The sequence below is a fragment of the Dermacentor albipictus genome, chromosome 8, assembly GCF_038994185.2.
Source record: "Dermacentor albipictus isolate Rhodes 1998 colony chromosome 8, USDA_Dalb.pri_finalv2, whole genome shotgun sequence".
Taxonomy (NCBI): Eukaryota; Metazoa; Arthropoda; class Arachnida; order Ixodida; family Ixodidae; genus Dermacentor; species Dermacentor albipictus.
The window spans coordinates 102,192,663-102,208,536 of record NC_091828.1 but is presented as its reverse complement, the minus strand read 5'-3'; the positions used below and the strand labels follow the sequence as shown (position 1 = coordinate 102,208,536).

General features: G+C 44.8%; 1 protein-coding gene across 7 annotated transcripts in view; it reads right to left on the bottom strand.

Annotated features, from left to right (window-relative positions):
- The window catches only part of LOC135913718 (prominin-like protein), a 59,008-nt gene that overhangs the window by 27,002 nt on the left and 16,132 nt on the right, over positions 1-15,874 (bottom strand). For all 7 annotated transcript variants that reach the window (XM_065446316.2, XM_065446321.2, XM_065446322.2 and 4 more), the window contains exons 2-11: positions 14,604-14,789; positions 12,851-13,006; positions 10,805-10,869; positions 9,857-10,065; positions 9,055-9,175; positions 8,188-8,254; positions 7,131-7,211; positions 5,654-5,859; positions 1,660-1,740; positions 799-859 (exon numbers count right to left, since the gene is read on the bottom strand). In XM_065446316.2, the coding sequence (XP_065302388.1) occupies positions 799-859; positions 1,660-1,740; positions 5,654-5,859; positions 7,131-7,211; positions 8,188-8,254; positions 9,055-9,175; positions 9,857-10,065; positions 10,805-10,869; positions 12,851-13,006; positions 14,604-14,703 (1,147 nt within the window). In that variant the 5' untranslated portion in view covers positions 14,704-14,789. The remainder of the gene's footprint in view (positions 1-798; positions 860-1,659; positions 1,741-5,653; positions 5,860-7,130; positions 7,212-8,187; positions 8,255-9,054; positions 9,176-9,856; positions 10,066-10,804; positions 10,870-12,850; positions 13,007-14,603; positions 14,790-15,874) is intronic.

Here is a 15,874-nt window from a genome sequence, read left to right as displayed (position 1 = left end):
TATAAATAATTAAACAAGCACCATTAGAACTGTCCCGTGGCAGGGTTTGGACACAGGATGTCTACTCCAGAAGCCTGATAGTGTCGAGATGCTTGGCTCTTTCATGTGGCCCCCTCAACAGGCTGAACCGCTGCAATCAGTGGCGATTGTGCGTTTTCATAGGGACTCTTGCACTTGTAAAAGTATAGAATGCTTTGAAATTAAAGACGATGAAGGTACATAAAGCGTAATAAACAAAGCCACAAGAATGTCTCAAACCACAAGCATGAAGATCAGACAAATCCATCACTCCCATGGCAGCTGAACGATCCTAACGCCAGAGTTCTCTCTAGTAGTTATTGCAGGAAACTCTGAAGAAAACAGTGCACTCAAAGGATTTGAATCCTTTCCCTTTTTTTCCCTAAAACATAACTCTGAGAACTGGTGTTCCAACAGTGATAAAGCTTTGGCTAATGGCCATGGCTAAATATGGCACGCAGTTTTCGCCCCCCTTGTGAGGTGTAGCCTCCAAGATTACAAGAGTGAGAACTCTTCCAATCTTGGAGGCCATCAGATGGCGATGGGAGCGGCCAACTGGGGAAAGAAACATTTCTGAAGGGGAGCCCCGCGTTCCGGTAGCGCTGTCGCTATGGTCCCAGCTTTCAAGACGCATCCGCTCTTTCCAAGCTGCCGTGCCTGCTGAATTCTTTTGCTGCCCAGTTGACTTAGTCATGAAAAGGGTTCAATGAGCTTGAAAGCCCCTTTTGTGCTGAAAGTAGGTGTTCAAATGGTCATCACGAGAACCAAGTACTTGCTCACCTTCTGTTGCTGTGTTGACTTTCTGCATGATGTCCTTTCTCCTCTCTTCTGTGTCCAAGGCCTGACAAAAGGGAGAAAAGGAGAGAGACATTAGCAACTTCACAAGAAGTATTCTAAAGTTTTAACCATCAGCATTAACATCAGTAGTCATGATAAGCCGATGACTTAATCTTTCCAGACTAGAACAACATTAACTAGGGGCTACATTCTTGACTGATTTCTTTCAGGGACGTTGCCTTCGGTTCCTGTTGATTGGCTAAGTAGAGGAAGTTGATGAATGTGATGAAACGCTCGACAGTTCGCAACCGCACTCGGAGGACACCTGTTCCAGTAACACACTGATGTTGCATCACACTAACGGGAAATAAACTCTCCCTCAAGGTTATCGATTCAGAATAACGCGCCAGGATATGCAGTAAGCAAAGTGGTTTTATAGAAACAAAACAGGAGCACTACAGGAATGAACAAAGAGAACAACAGAAGCCCAGTAAAGAAACACAATTTGCACCTTCTTGCTACGATTCTATGAATGGGGCTCAGGCTCTTGACTTGCATGAATTTGGTACAGGGTGATAAATAAGTAAAAAAAAAGTAAAAAGAACAAAACAAACAGACAAATATAAGTAAAGCCTGCAGCCCCACGAATCCACACTGCATGAGTCTATGCTTTAAAGAGGCTCCTGTCACATGGTGGAGTTCGATATGGCCGATGGCAATAATATAGCTTGCAACAAACACGAGTAGCTCCAACTGTGATTGCACGACACCACACTAGAATTTGAAGGAGGTGCAGGATGTCCGTCAACATATTCACAAGAGTAAAATTAAAAAAAGAAGAAAAAAATGCTGAAGCATAGACACCTTTTCAACTTCACTCTTGAGCTTGGCAGGCTCCAGGTTGTCAATGTCATCCTTGGCCTTTTGTATCTTATCCAGATTCACCTGAAATGAGAAATGGGCCAACATGTGTGAAAGGAGACTCAATGAACAGTCAGGCAAGCTGTCAGTGCCTTCGACGACAATGCACTAACTTCCCATCATTAGTCAGCACAGACAACCCTTAAGTCCCGAAACGCTTTTTAAAAGAGTTATACCTCGTTCATTTGGATTTCACGGAACCGAAAAATAGAAAGATGTCCGAATTAACTGCATGTCGAATTATCGAGGGTATCAAGAGAACCACAGGCTTGCTGCATCAACACTCGTTTGTGTACTGAATAATTCAGCAAATTTTATAAGGCACAAGAGCAGTGCGGAAGCTGCAACTGTTGTCATCTCTAGACTGATAGCACCCATAGCAGAGAAAGCCTCGCAATTTCCCTCGCAGTGTGGCTGCATCAGAAGACTTCCGTCTTCATCCGAGGCACGCCTCTTTACTCACGCGCACATTCGATCATTTTTTCAACACAGATTGCAAACAACACATGGGCCAGCCATCGTGGTGTAATCACCGAGCCACGGCTGATTTGCTCTTCCTCCTCGACAGCTTCTGCTGTGTTTGCGACATTGCAAGTGCAAGCATTGCACCAGGCAAAAAACGAAACTACTGCTCGCCACACCCGCTGCGGACAAAACCCTGGTCGCTTTTAATGCAATCGTGGATGGTGACTACACAGTTCTGAAGGAATGCGGCCGACGCATGCGTACAGTCAAAACGAATCTACTGTTTTCTGCAACAGCTGCGGACGAAGCCGCAATCGTTATCGACGCGGTCATGGGTGGCGACTACTTAGTTCTGAAGGCACACGACCAATGCAATGTCATGCATGGCAGGTATTAAGCGTTCCAGGGTTCCTGTTTGTTCTTGTACGGTTTTCGCCAATGACTGCGACAATGCCGACTCCGACACTTTGTTTTGACTGGACGCTAGTGCTGCTCCATGCTCACCATGCCCCGAGGGTTGTTCGAATTAACTGGTGTGCAGCCACGTACATCTGAATTAATGAGCTTGGGTCCGTTAAATAATGCATACGTCTGGCAGGACCATAGGAGGCGTCAGAACTATCCGATTTTCCAAATTATTGAGTACTGACATTACATAGTCATTTTTTTTGTTACATGAATGTCCTACACCTCGAAGACCTAATAAATATGCTGCGAGCTTTGGAGCACCCTAAATAATTTACCATATTGGCTTTTCTACAAACCAGTTTCAGTCTTGTTTCCTAGGAGGTGTATGTGCATGTACGTGTAGTGATGTCATGATGCAGAATAAAACATTTTAACACTTGGCACTTCCTCCTGCTTGCTCGGTCTTCAGCTGTGCTACTACTCATTGCGTAGCCCAATGTAGCAGCATAACAACATAATGTACTGGTGTAACGCACCCCTTATGTAATAGTGGATGGATTTGCATAAACTTCATCGTTGTGGCTTCGAATGGCTTTGCGACTAAGCAAAATGGCCATTTTCAACATAGTATTGCGTTACAAGTGCAACAATTTGCAATGATCATGTAAGTGTGCAGAGACTTATTGCCTTGCATGTGTTTGAAAAAATATGACTGCTTGAAAATTCAGAAAGCCACAAGAATATCTGAAGATGCAACTAATGCACGAAGTACTTACTATTGCTATGACTGACTAATGATTGCAGCATCAGTTCTTTCTAGCGATCTTTGTAGGATGCTCTAAGGCTGCGTTAACTCTAGACAGTAAACGCCAGCCAAAGTATTACCAAGTGCGTTTTAAACAACCACACAAGTGGTTTACACTCTAGTAAATGTTGCCTTGCTCTGTTTCTATGGCTTCACAACTCGAGCGCTACGTTGGTTGGAAGCAAATATCACAGCCTGCTATCACACTTCCATAAAACTGCCCGACCAGCAATTCATGACGGGCGACAACAGACAGAGGCCCCTCTACACAAATAGCTACCGTTGAACATCACGACTGTCCAGCAAGGCAATAACATCATCCACCGGCCCTGCACAAAGAACGGAGAATAACAAAGCACGACGAGACGGCCCTAATCTAGAGATAAGCAGGGTGCGTCCCAATACTGCTGCGTCCGGTCGCCGTTGCTTTTTTGTTGGAGGGCAATAAGCCACAAAGACTAGGAAATTATATACCGGGCTTTCAAAAGCGGGCTGACACGCAGGCAGACAAGGCACAGGTGTGGGCGTGCGAGGGATGCTACTGAAGTGCTTCTCCACATCGTAAACAATCGCCAGTGGTCTAGGACGTCCTACAAGAAGCACAAAAGGAGCCGAAATAGTTGTTCTCTCTCTCTCTCTGTATGTGTGTGTGTGTGTTTTTTGTATGACGAAACTGATGAGAGTAGCTTTCCACAATAAACTCATGTACGCTACTCCCACCAATGAAATAACCCTGTTCCGTGTTCTCTACCCCCTCCCCCTCATTCTTTCGGGTCAGAGATTTCCTTGAAGTATCTGTGATGCTGTGCTAAGGAGGCTAGAACATTGTGCTGCACGAGCAACAGCGAGGAAGCTTTTACCCTGGGTCCAACTTGGATATGAGTAACCTCAAGCTTTAGCATTTCAGAGGAAGCTTTAAGCTCAGGCCCAACTTGGATGCCACCCATTCAAATACATGTAAAAAGCAAAAAACCCTTTTATGAGGCAGCCACTAGACCAATTTGAATTAAATTTGTCGCATTTGAGACAGAGCAGTGACACTAGGAACCAGAATTTTATTTAAAGCCTCTATTTCTTTCTACGAATATTCCCAATAATAGGCCAAGTTTCAAAAAGCATTGAAGCACAAAGTTTACAAATCTTTAACTAAAATAGAATTCTGGGCTATTTTGCAATGTTGCACATTAATCACTGTGCTGACTGGAAAGCTTGTTCAGCACAATGATCAATAAATTCTGGGGTTTTACATGCCAAAATTAGGAAATTATTACGAGGTACGCTGTAGTGGGAGAACTCCGGATTAATTTCAACCACCTGAGGTTCTTCTAATATCCACCCATTGTAAAGTACTACCGTGCGCATTCTTGCATTTCGCCTCCACTGAAATGCGGCCTCCGTAGCCGGGATTCGATTACGTGCCCTCAGGCTTACCAGCACAACACCAAGGCCAGTACTCCACCACGGTAGGCAAACATCTTGTACTCTTCACCAAAAAACAGATATTCCACTCTCTACGATATCTGCATCTCTTACGAGCACCTGCGACTGCACCTTTCAAGGATCTGAAGCGGACAAACTTGATATGTGAATTTACATCTCACATGAAAGTGTTAAAATGTTTACGAGGTCTTTGCAAAAGTCCAACTCACAAATTATTGGTTTGTTTCTGAGGGGCATATGACACATGAATTTTGTACGTTTTAGATTTTCTCATTTGGTGCACTTTACAGAACTGTGATATTGTTTCTTTAAATCCAAGTTCAAAATGTAAGCACGATTCTGCAGTTACCTTAAACTTAACTTGAACGAAACCGTAACTTAGCGATGTAAATGTTTGGGCTAGTTGGTGGGTGATATTTCGACTATCTTAACTATGCTCACAGCGCAAGGCTTCACGTGACCGAAAGATAAGACTAGACAGTCCTGTCTGTTTCCTAGTCTATTCTTTCATCCACGTGAGGCCTTGAACTGTAAACACAGTTCAATGAAAAGTTGAAGCTTTACTTCCTGAAGGTGGTAGATCTCACATTTTTTTTCCGTTTTTTTTTTTACATGCTATGAACCTCTAATTTTGAGGCAGTGCATGCCTAGCAGGACGATTTGTCTATTTCCATGTATTTAGACCGGAATTCCTGAGGGTAAGGTTTCTTAACAACGCTTTCTCAGTCTCTCGCAAGGGTACCTTGCTGGGACCGTTGGCACATTCGTACAGCCCGCACTATTTCCACATAAGCACAGACTGCCAAGAAGTCTACGTACAGTCTCAAACTTGAACTCCAGGTCCTTCTTGTTTTTCTCAATGTCGTCGCAGGTGGAGCCACCACTTTTCTCCTTGCACTTTTTGGACGCCTCTTCCACCAATTTCTTGACGTTTTCGACCGACTTCTCTATGTTTGTCATGATGTCCTTGGCTTCTTTCGCCACGGCCGTGATGTTGTCCACCTCCAAGCTCAGCTTCTCGACGTCTGCAAATTGAGGACGACCACTTGAGTAACGAAATGCAAGATGGGCGTGAACATTTGCTACTGTGACGGACATCCGGGCATCATCAAAAAGTTTCGGCTCCTACGCCTCATCAGCAAAGGTGCAGCCAAGTCGACAAATTAAAAAGAAAATTCTGCAGAAATCGCCAAATATTGGTATTTTCATTATAAGCAAATAGCCAAGCACTTCTGGAAAGCTATTCACTTGATTAAAGGGAAGAAGTGCCTGAAAGTGTATGTTTGTTGCAATGAGGACATTCCGGTAGCATTTGTTTCATAACGTAATTGCATAGAGAACAGAGCTGCTAGCCAGTACATCCACAACTGTGCTCGAGCCCTCTTCTGCAACCCCCCCAGGGGTAAGGGGCGGGGGCAGAAGAGGGTCGTCCTCTCCAACCGCTTCACCGCAGTATCGCTAACTGTCTGAACATTCAGGTGCCTCAAAGCTCTTGCACGACACCACGTGCCGGAGGGGCCGGCCATTCCCTTACACATCCAATTCGGTCATGCTTAACGGACGACGTTACGACGGCGCGTCTGCAGTAGGGCCAAGTCCTACCTTCGCACTGTCACTCACCGTCTATATTCACAAACCCCGTGGAACAAAACCCAAACTAACTGCCGCCTGCCAGTGCGCGTGCCAATGCGCGAGCGGTAGTATACAGATGCGCCGGAGCAAACAAACTAGTTATAAAAAAAACCACGCAACGAAAACCGAGAGGGGCAGGTGCGAGAAAAAAATTCTGTGCATTCCCACATAGTGGCAGCACATGCCAGGAAAGAAAAACTTTGGAAATTGGCGCGCTTTTTAAACGTACAGACGCCGCCGCAAATGTATGGCATCGCCCATTTTTGGACTCATTCGTGGCACCGTATCTTTACGTCACTGGCCCTGAAAGGGTTGACATCCTGAAGCTGTACCTGTGCATTGAAGGACACCACAGTGAAGGTCTCAAGATTAATTTCAACCACCTGAGTTTCTAAAGAATAGACATGCCTAACACAAGCATATAACACTTTCTGCATACTACTGCTTTGGGAATTTGGGTGCGGCAGCCAGAAATTGGATCTATAGCCTCTTGCTCAAACAGTGGAACACCAATAACCACTGGGCTATCAACCGCATTAAGTAAAAACAACCCTGACAGAGATTTTTAATGCTTTTGGCAATGCTCCTCTTCCTGCTAATGAACGAACTAATGCTGCCAACAATTGATCACTACAGTGCGATAAAAAGAGAAATGCAAGCTCACTGTCAGCCACATGCTTGAGTTGAAAGGCTGGGGACCGTGTGATGATCCCAGAGACGTCATCGCCAACCTGGTGTGTGCACACTGCAAAAAAACAGTGCAACAAAAAAATACGCTTTAATAAACCGAACAACCAATAATTAAATTTATTTACGTCTATTTCTACCAACAGACAGAGCAGTCGCAGACATAAGCCATGTTGACAAGCCTTCGTTACGAGACCACCGGGTCGACTGCTGGGGCAGCATTCTTGAGCGATCACTTTCGGGAATACAATCACTTCCGTGAGAATTTGCACGACTCGGAATTACGCACACAAAAGTGTACGGCCGGCAACAACCTTTACAGAGTGACAACAACACTTGTTGCTCATATACACCGACGCGCCCGGTATCAAGTCGCACAAGATCTCACGAAAGCGATCCCACTGTTATTCCATATCAATATATCTCTAAAAGTTATCGCCCAAGAATACCACTTAAGCCGAAAGGTGCACGAAGAAAATGCAGACGATTGCATCAAAACCAAAGTAACAAAATAGCTAACATAATAGAGTATTGAACAACTTCCACGTAACCAGGCTATGGTGCCTCGTTTACAATATTAAAGCATCGCTTGCTAGAAGCGCAGGTAAACAAGTAAAAATTAACATATTCATGATTCAAAAGAAATGGCAACGTATAGCATAAATGTTGCACTCCTGAATTAGAACCGTCTGTTTACAACTCGTCTAGGTCCAAGACTCATTTAAGCAAATAAGGAATGTCAGTACTCATCTAAGAACTTGGATATCTGACTGAAAAGTCCACGCTTGCATGAAAGATAACGCCAAGCAATAAGCCATAGCCAATGCCAGAACATAGCCGAAGTCAAGATTCAAGACAGTCGAAGAACGCCCAACTTGGGAAACAATGCTGCCAAGCTAGTGCGGTGCACAAAGACTGTGTCAAACAGGAAAGTAAAGGAAACGACAAGTAGGAACCTACATCATAATAATACACATCTGAATGAACCATCACACGCAATGAGGTTCAACATAAATGAGGTGCATTGGGCTCACCGTTCAGCCGCTGCTCGAACTGGAACTTGAACTCCGCATAATTTTTCACAAGCAGATGGTCCACATCCTGTAGGAGATGGCACGCAACGACGCGCATAAGTTTGGGAAAACGTAAGTTACTACGGCGCACAACGATGCCCCCATTTACTACGCTTCAAGAGACGACTCCTTAAATTATGAAGGTTTGGTCAAGTTGGTTGAATGTTTTTTGAAACCTAGACACAGGAAGGTAGAACAAATGAAAGACAGGACGAGTCAAGGACACTATATGTCCCCTTGCTTTTCTTTTTTGTGTCCTTATAGCGTTTCAGTCCAAAATACTGAAGCAGCATTCATGTGCAAGTGGTGGTGGTGGTGGTAACAACTTTATTGAGATTCTGCTCAGTTATGTTCTGGCAGGCCCGAGTCCTAGGATGGCCCCTCACGAGGAGCGACCCTTTCGGCCCAGGCAACAAGGGCTTCTTGTACTTTTACGTCCGGCGTTCTGAGCAGCTCTTCCCACGTCTGTTGTGAAGGAGCTGGCAAGAGCGACCTGGGAGGGGGTAAGCCCTCGCACCCCCATAGAATGTGATTTTGGGTAGCCAATGTTTGATTTGTGCAATTTTGACATATGGGGTTCCACTGCTCGTTGGTAATTATGGCTAGCAAATGTGGGCTGGGAAGTGCAGGTGCTACTTGCACTTGACACTCCTGCCCTTAATGCACTTAGACTTGAGCTCAATGCTCTTGACGCTTTAACCATTAGTCGCTTGGTGCTCCTCTGGTTAAATAGTTACCACTTTCAAATATACATTTCTTTTAACTACAAATTTTAATGCCAAACAGCATGCAATGCACATTAGCAAACACAAAGCACAGCCCACTCACGTCTTTAGTCCTATTCACGACAACCACAACGTCGTGCACGGAGTGGTCGATACTGTCTGGAAGCTTCACCACCGCTGCTGGAACGAATGCGTTGGTGACAAACGCACAGACCACTGCAAAGCTGAAAAAAAAAGAAGTGATAAATGACAATGCTTCAATGCCGGTCAAGTGCACAAGCAATTACGGCTGTTCAGTGTTAACACAACACTTCCTTATTTTGCACCTCAAGATCTGGAGCACATTAGTTACATTTCACGAGAGAAAAGAAAGCGTCGCTTAACCAATTGGCTTGGTGTTCCCAAAACAAAGAAATGCAAAGATGACTGCAACATGGTACATTCTTTGCAATGCAACAAGATGAATGAGACAGCAGCCAATGGTAGAAGGGCAAGATGTCTGACATGGATAATAAGTACATGGATTAGATTATAGATAGATACAGGATACACATGCATGGACAATAGGTAGACAGGACAGGACGGACAGACAGACAGATTGACCCTTGTGCAGACAGACAGAACCTTGTGCTCAGCAACAAAAGGCTACAACCCCTGAGCCAATGCAGCAGCTCATTACAAAAACAGATGAAGGAGAAAAAAATTTACAAAACGTGGCCCACGTATGCTTCACAATTGCCTCTACAAACAGGTTCGTTATTTGCACAGCACAAAGGCTACCAGAGACACGTAAAGGAGAGGGCCGCGCACTTCATCCTTTGTGCTGCAGAAGTGACCGGCGAATAATGCCACCGCACAAAATGTGCCGTTTCGAAAAACCTACGCGGAAGCCGAGAGTGACTCACAGCAGCACAACAGCGAGAATGAAGAGAAGCACGCCCCGCCAGCCCCGCTTGGTCGCGTCTCCTTTCTTTTCCGGCACGTTCTCGGCACCACCGCACCTCTTGCAGCAGCATCGGCAGCACAGAACCAGCACGCCGACAAACGGCACAATCAGTGCCAGGAACAGTCCCACGGCCAGCAGGATGAGCAGGCCCATGAAGACGTAGGGAAACTGCATACAGACAGCACCATGCTCCGTCGATTTCTTTACGGAGTTACACAGTTTGAAGGAGCGCCGTCAAAACATCTTAGACAAATTATTATTATTATTTTTTTGCTTTAAATGAAGGTCCTTCACCTCGAAACAAAAGATCCTGACAAGCCTCAGAGCACCCCAAATAACTTACTGTAACAGCTTCTCTACGAACCATGTTTGGTTTCATCTTCCACAAGGCGTATGTGTTGTGACATCACAACGCAGAAGGTGGACACGTGAGAGCAATATAAATAGGGCAACATTTTGGCACTAACTATGACTTGCTCAGTGGTCTCTTATACTACTACTCATAGCATGGGCCAATGTAGAATTTCATTTCTTTATGGTCCTCATTTTAAAACTTTGGACTTTTCCTGACATAAAAGTCATAGCACTTCTCCACCAAGCTACTGTGAACACTGGAACATTATCACAATGGGTGCCCAACGCTTCAAGCTAACTATACCTTATGCACACTATAACTAAAATTGTAAGCAAACTCCAACTAAGTGGGTCCCACAATGTTAGTAGCAGCAAAAAAAGACGTGATGATCACTACGTCTTCAATTTGACGCATTTGTGCTAGTAAGAACCACTTGCGTATGCTAACAAAACTAAGTTTCACTCACCTCTGATGATCACTACGTCTTCAATTTGACGCATTTGTGCTAGTAAGAACCACTTGCGTATGCTAACAAAACTAAGTTTCACTCACCTCTTTCCATCGTGTCAAGGCAATGGAAATGGGATCCTTAAACAGCCTGTCGTCCTCGAGGAGTTCTGAAAGCCAGAAGCACTCACAAGGTCAATTTATATCCCGTGCTTGGAAAAAGAGACCACACAACTAACATGCAAAACTGGCTTTTAAATCGAACTATTATGGCCATAAAAAGAAGTTTGTCTGCGGCACCTGCCACAATTCTACCACTTCGTGCAGGATCGCTCCACAAAGCTGATATAATAGGCGGGCAAGAAACGTACAATTAGCTAATAAAAATCCTTAATTGACTTTTGAGTTACTCACTTCTGAGCACATATATCAAAGTGTGCAACTGAAGCAAATCAAAGCTCAAGGCTCGTCCATCTAAGTAGGCTATTGCGAGACTAACACACTGGTGTCAAGGTTCCTTGATCACCAAATGTGCAAATGAATACGACAGTGTTCACAGTATTAGTAACTGTAACACTGCAATAAAGCTACAGGAAATGCAACAGTCTTTTCCAAATCTGCAAGCGTGCTTCTCTGCATTGCACATTTGCCTAACTAATGGTCAGACCAGTCGTCAGTCAAATGATGACGGAGTGCAAACTGGGCCTGCCGGTGCCCCATCTGTTGCACGTCAATTTCACCACCCGCATGTGTGTTTTTTTCCATCTCATAAAACAGTGAAAGTCTGCGCAAATGCTATTTGTAAGACAGACCGCACCACCATAAGCTTGGCAAACTGCCTCGTGGGGAAGCCAGCTTAGCCCTACGAAGCCTGAGCATCACCATACCTGCCAACCTGCTTGCTTTGACATTCGTGATAAATTTGTGGAATGGGGGTATAGGTACGCACTTTATTAAGAATAATTTCACTTTGGACGTAACACACAAGCAGAAGTAAGCTTGGAACAGCAGGGATTGAGAAGCAGCAAATTGTCTTTAGACTGCACTGACGTTTTCAGCAACTTTGCTGTCGCTGATTTCGCCTGTTTCGAGAACTATACTGAATAGACTTGCTCAAAGAAAGTGCCCAATGGTTATACAGCACCTTGCAGTGTCACAACAAACCATTGCGAGTACCATCTTGATTCCTTCTCTGCATGCTCGTTGCAACTTTGCACCACCCTATCTTGCAACACCTGTGAACCTTTTCGAAATATGGAATTTTCTTTTTGAAGAAAAAAAAGGAGAATGATGCAACCTTTGTAAAATTGTACGACCACCCCAATTTCGTAAACTATAGTACAGAAAATTCGAGAGAGTTGACAGGCACACATTGTTCCACAACCAAAGAAAATTAAAACAACTTTTTCACGTTTATTTCTGACCACGGAGAGAGTACACACCCACACATAGAAAAGAAAGAAAGAAAGAAGGAAGGAGGAAAGAAGAAAGCCGCTGAAGTGCACCGACTCCCACTTTCTTCACGCTCATTTCACAGGCACAAAATAAAGTGCTGGTACACGACAAAGGGTGTAGGTGGCTATGTGTATGAACTGGAGTGAGTGCTGGTAACTGCAAGCACGAAAGAATGTCGGTAATGTCGATTTTCAGTCGATGTTGGTATGAATGTGGGTTGGCTGTTGGCAAGTGCGAGTATGTATGCGAATGAGTGCCGGTGAGTGGACACAAGTATGAGCATGTGTGCGTGTTGGGTAAGTGCAAATGGAAGTGACAATGAATGCGAGAGAGCGTTGGTATCAGCACGACTAGGAACGCGAGTGAGTGCCCAAGGCGAGGGCACATGAGCGCGAGTGAGCACGTGACCTGCAGAAGATACTGGGGAGCGGGTATGAGCGAGGTTCTACTTGTTCCGCCGACCTACGGCTATCCACAACCACTCCACTTGACTGCGTAAAAAAGATGGTGCGACAGGATTTCCATTGAGTTTCCTGCACTTAAATTACCATTCTGAGGCACCACACTTCGGCGCTTGAAAAATGATAACGTCTGGATTGCGGGATTAAGGAAGAGGCCAGTTGCTGGCAGTCTTTACATGAGCATACCACGGTCGCTCCCTCGGCCCTGTCACGTGATCCAAGAGAAAGCGCTCACCTTTTGGAATTCCAGGCTTAGCAACGAGCGACGCAAAGTGCGTCACAATGCTGTACAGGTGGTCCATTCCACTCGCTTCCGGCACTCGAAGCGACTGAAAGTCATACGAGCTGGGGTCCACCGACGTGAAGTTGATGTTCACTGGGCTGAGGCAGCCTGGGGTGGCAGTCACAATGAATAAGGAAAGACAATTAGTGGAGCCAGTGCCAGGCCTGCCTACATTAAAATTTTAGATATACTACTGTTTAAGCCAAAGAAATACTAAAGGTTGCTTTAGTATTACTCAAGGTGCGACTGTTTGTTACTAAAGTTCGGAGAGTGTATTTGGTACAGATAGTGTGAACAGGCACTCTGTGCTACAGGCGCACCTACAGTGATCTGTGCCACAGACAACAGAAATATTCCTGCTTATCCATACAATATTTAAATGATGTTGGCAGACATTTTGATTGCTGTTATAGGTTATTTCATGGGGGGCGTGGCTGACGGTCACGCAGGAAGATCCATATAATCATGCGGGTCAGAAAAAACCCAGCTGCACCGTGTGCACCAGTTCTGTTCTTTTAAAAACAGTTTTGCCCTAAACCAGATGTACAAACAAAAATTCATAAACTTTTGGTGTCATTATGACAACTGTACTAAAGCTAACATAATCGAGCATACACAATAAACTCATAAAAGTTGTCAGATATCCAGTTGAAACGGCATTCGCAGAGCCCTGCACGCAGGATGTTAGTTCATAGCTGTTTATAATACTTTTATACGTTAACAGATTGCCTCAGTGATCCCCAAATCACAAAGCCCTGCGCACAGGATGTTAGTTCATACCTGCTTAGAATACTTTTATACGTTAACAGATTGCCTCAGTGATCCCCAAATGTATTCGGAAAGCACAAAGACCGCGAGGAAGTTCATATATGCAAAAACATGTCCTAAAGCTCACCGACAGCTTGAGCACTGCGCTTGGAGTTTAGCGAGTTTTGTGGGCCACAAGATCACAAGTTGCATGGTCGCAAGGCCACAAAAGTAGTTTTCGTATTACATAAACATTTTTTTTTTCAGAAGGTGTAAAACACCTTCTGAAAAGGAGCAACGATGTACAGCCATTCCGCAGAACTGATTTGCCGGCCTTTGCCCAAAGAAATGAGGCGACCAGATGGGGGAGCGCAGAAAAAGTCCTGACTGTGTCAAGACTGATCCATGCACACTGGCATCAAACCATTACATTGCTCCAGAAGTAAGCCAAAAAAATTATGGGGTTTTACGTGCCAAAACCACTTTCTGATTATGAGGCAGGCCGTAGTGGAGGACTCCGGAAATTTTGACTACCTGGGGTTCTTTAACGTGCACCTAAATCTAAGCACACAAGGTTTTCGCATTTCGCCCCCATCGAAATGCGGCCGCTGTGGCCGAGATTCGATCCCGCGACCTCGTGCTCAGCAGCCCAACACCGTAGCCACTGAGCAACCACGGCGGGTCAGAAGTAAGCCAGGCAATCTAGCAATTAAGCCGACATCTTTATCACCTCTCCCATGCATCTTTTTTCAAACTTTGCACATAAGACAAGTCTCTACTACAACCAATAATGCCACATACTTTTCCTTTAACTTGCTGTACTGTTTAGCATTGTGCTGTTACTCTTAACCAGTGCTACACAATGTCCCAGGCGGTAATAGGCGACCAGGTGTCGGTTGGTGCACCCCAAAGTTGCACTCAATATAACGGAGTTTACCACATGCTAAAATGAACCCACCATTATCGGAATCGTTTTGCGATGTGGCAATGGGTAGTGCCGCCGCCGCCAAGGCGACGGCAAAGAAGGCTATCGTTGGCCCCATTTTGGCAGCTAGCATGGCGACGCAGTCATCCAGGCCTAGGTGCAGTAAACGTGGCGGACTCTTCTGCCACTGTGTGCCCACTTAGGAACAGAGGGGGAGTCCTGCAAAAGCATGGAAGAACATTTAACGTCAACGTGAAACACGTCACTGAACCTTGCCTCACTGGCTGCTTGGCCCAGAGATTTAGGTCTCTAAAGTGTTGGATTCTTTTCCCTTGCTTTTGCTCTTCACGCCTATAGCTTAAGGCTAGCCTATCCTGGTGATGATGAGGGCAGGGCCCCTCTTGGACCACTGACGAAGCGTAAACGGGAATAGCATCAGAATAAAATTGCTACGTTATACTGACCCTACAGTCTAAATGTGCCTAAGACATTGCAAAAATCGGCCCATAAGAACACAAAAATTTACCCCAACGCCACCCTTTCAAGCGTATCTCTCCACCTGCCATGCCAGACTCAAGCAGACATTTTAATCTGATCTCTTCAGCCCAACGAAAGCATACTAGAAGATATTGCGGAAATTTTCAACCGACACAATCAAAATGCTATACACAAAGTCATGTATACCAACACAACACTGCAAATGCAAAATATTTGCTTTATTTGGTGCCTGGCAGAGCATAGGTGAAATTTTTATAAGCAAAGATCTGTAAACAACACTATGAGTACATGTATGCAGCTGTCGTGCTGGTGCCCCCGAAAAATCCAGCGCCGTTACTTTCAAATTCAAAACAAACGCAACATATACCATGAATGAAGTTAGGCTCTGTCTCAAAACAAAATTATATTTAACAGATGCTTTTAAGTTCAGAGAAGGAAAATGATAAAAAGATTTGCCTACGTATGGAACATCTTGTTTTTTTCCGTTGTGCACTATCAGAAAAATCCTGTCTCCTTTGTCAACACGCAGTGGGAGAGCCACACAGCTATCTCATTTACTTTACATTTACAGCAAGACAGGAGATACCCACAGAGATATCCATAAGAATACAGCGGATCTATCTGGTTCGCGGACAACAAGATTGCATGGTACTGCCTGCATTCCAGCCATTTTGGCCAGTGCCTTTCCATGACAAGCATCGTACGAGGATGCATTCTTGCTGAAACCAATGTAACCAACGAAATGATATGCTGCGCAAGGCAATGCTCTAAAAGCACACATTACAATCCACATTGCAAGTATAGCT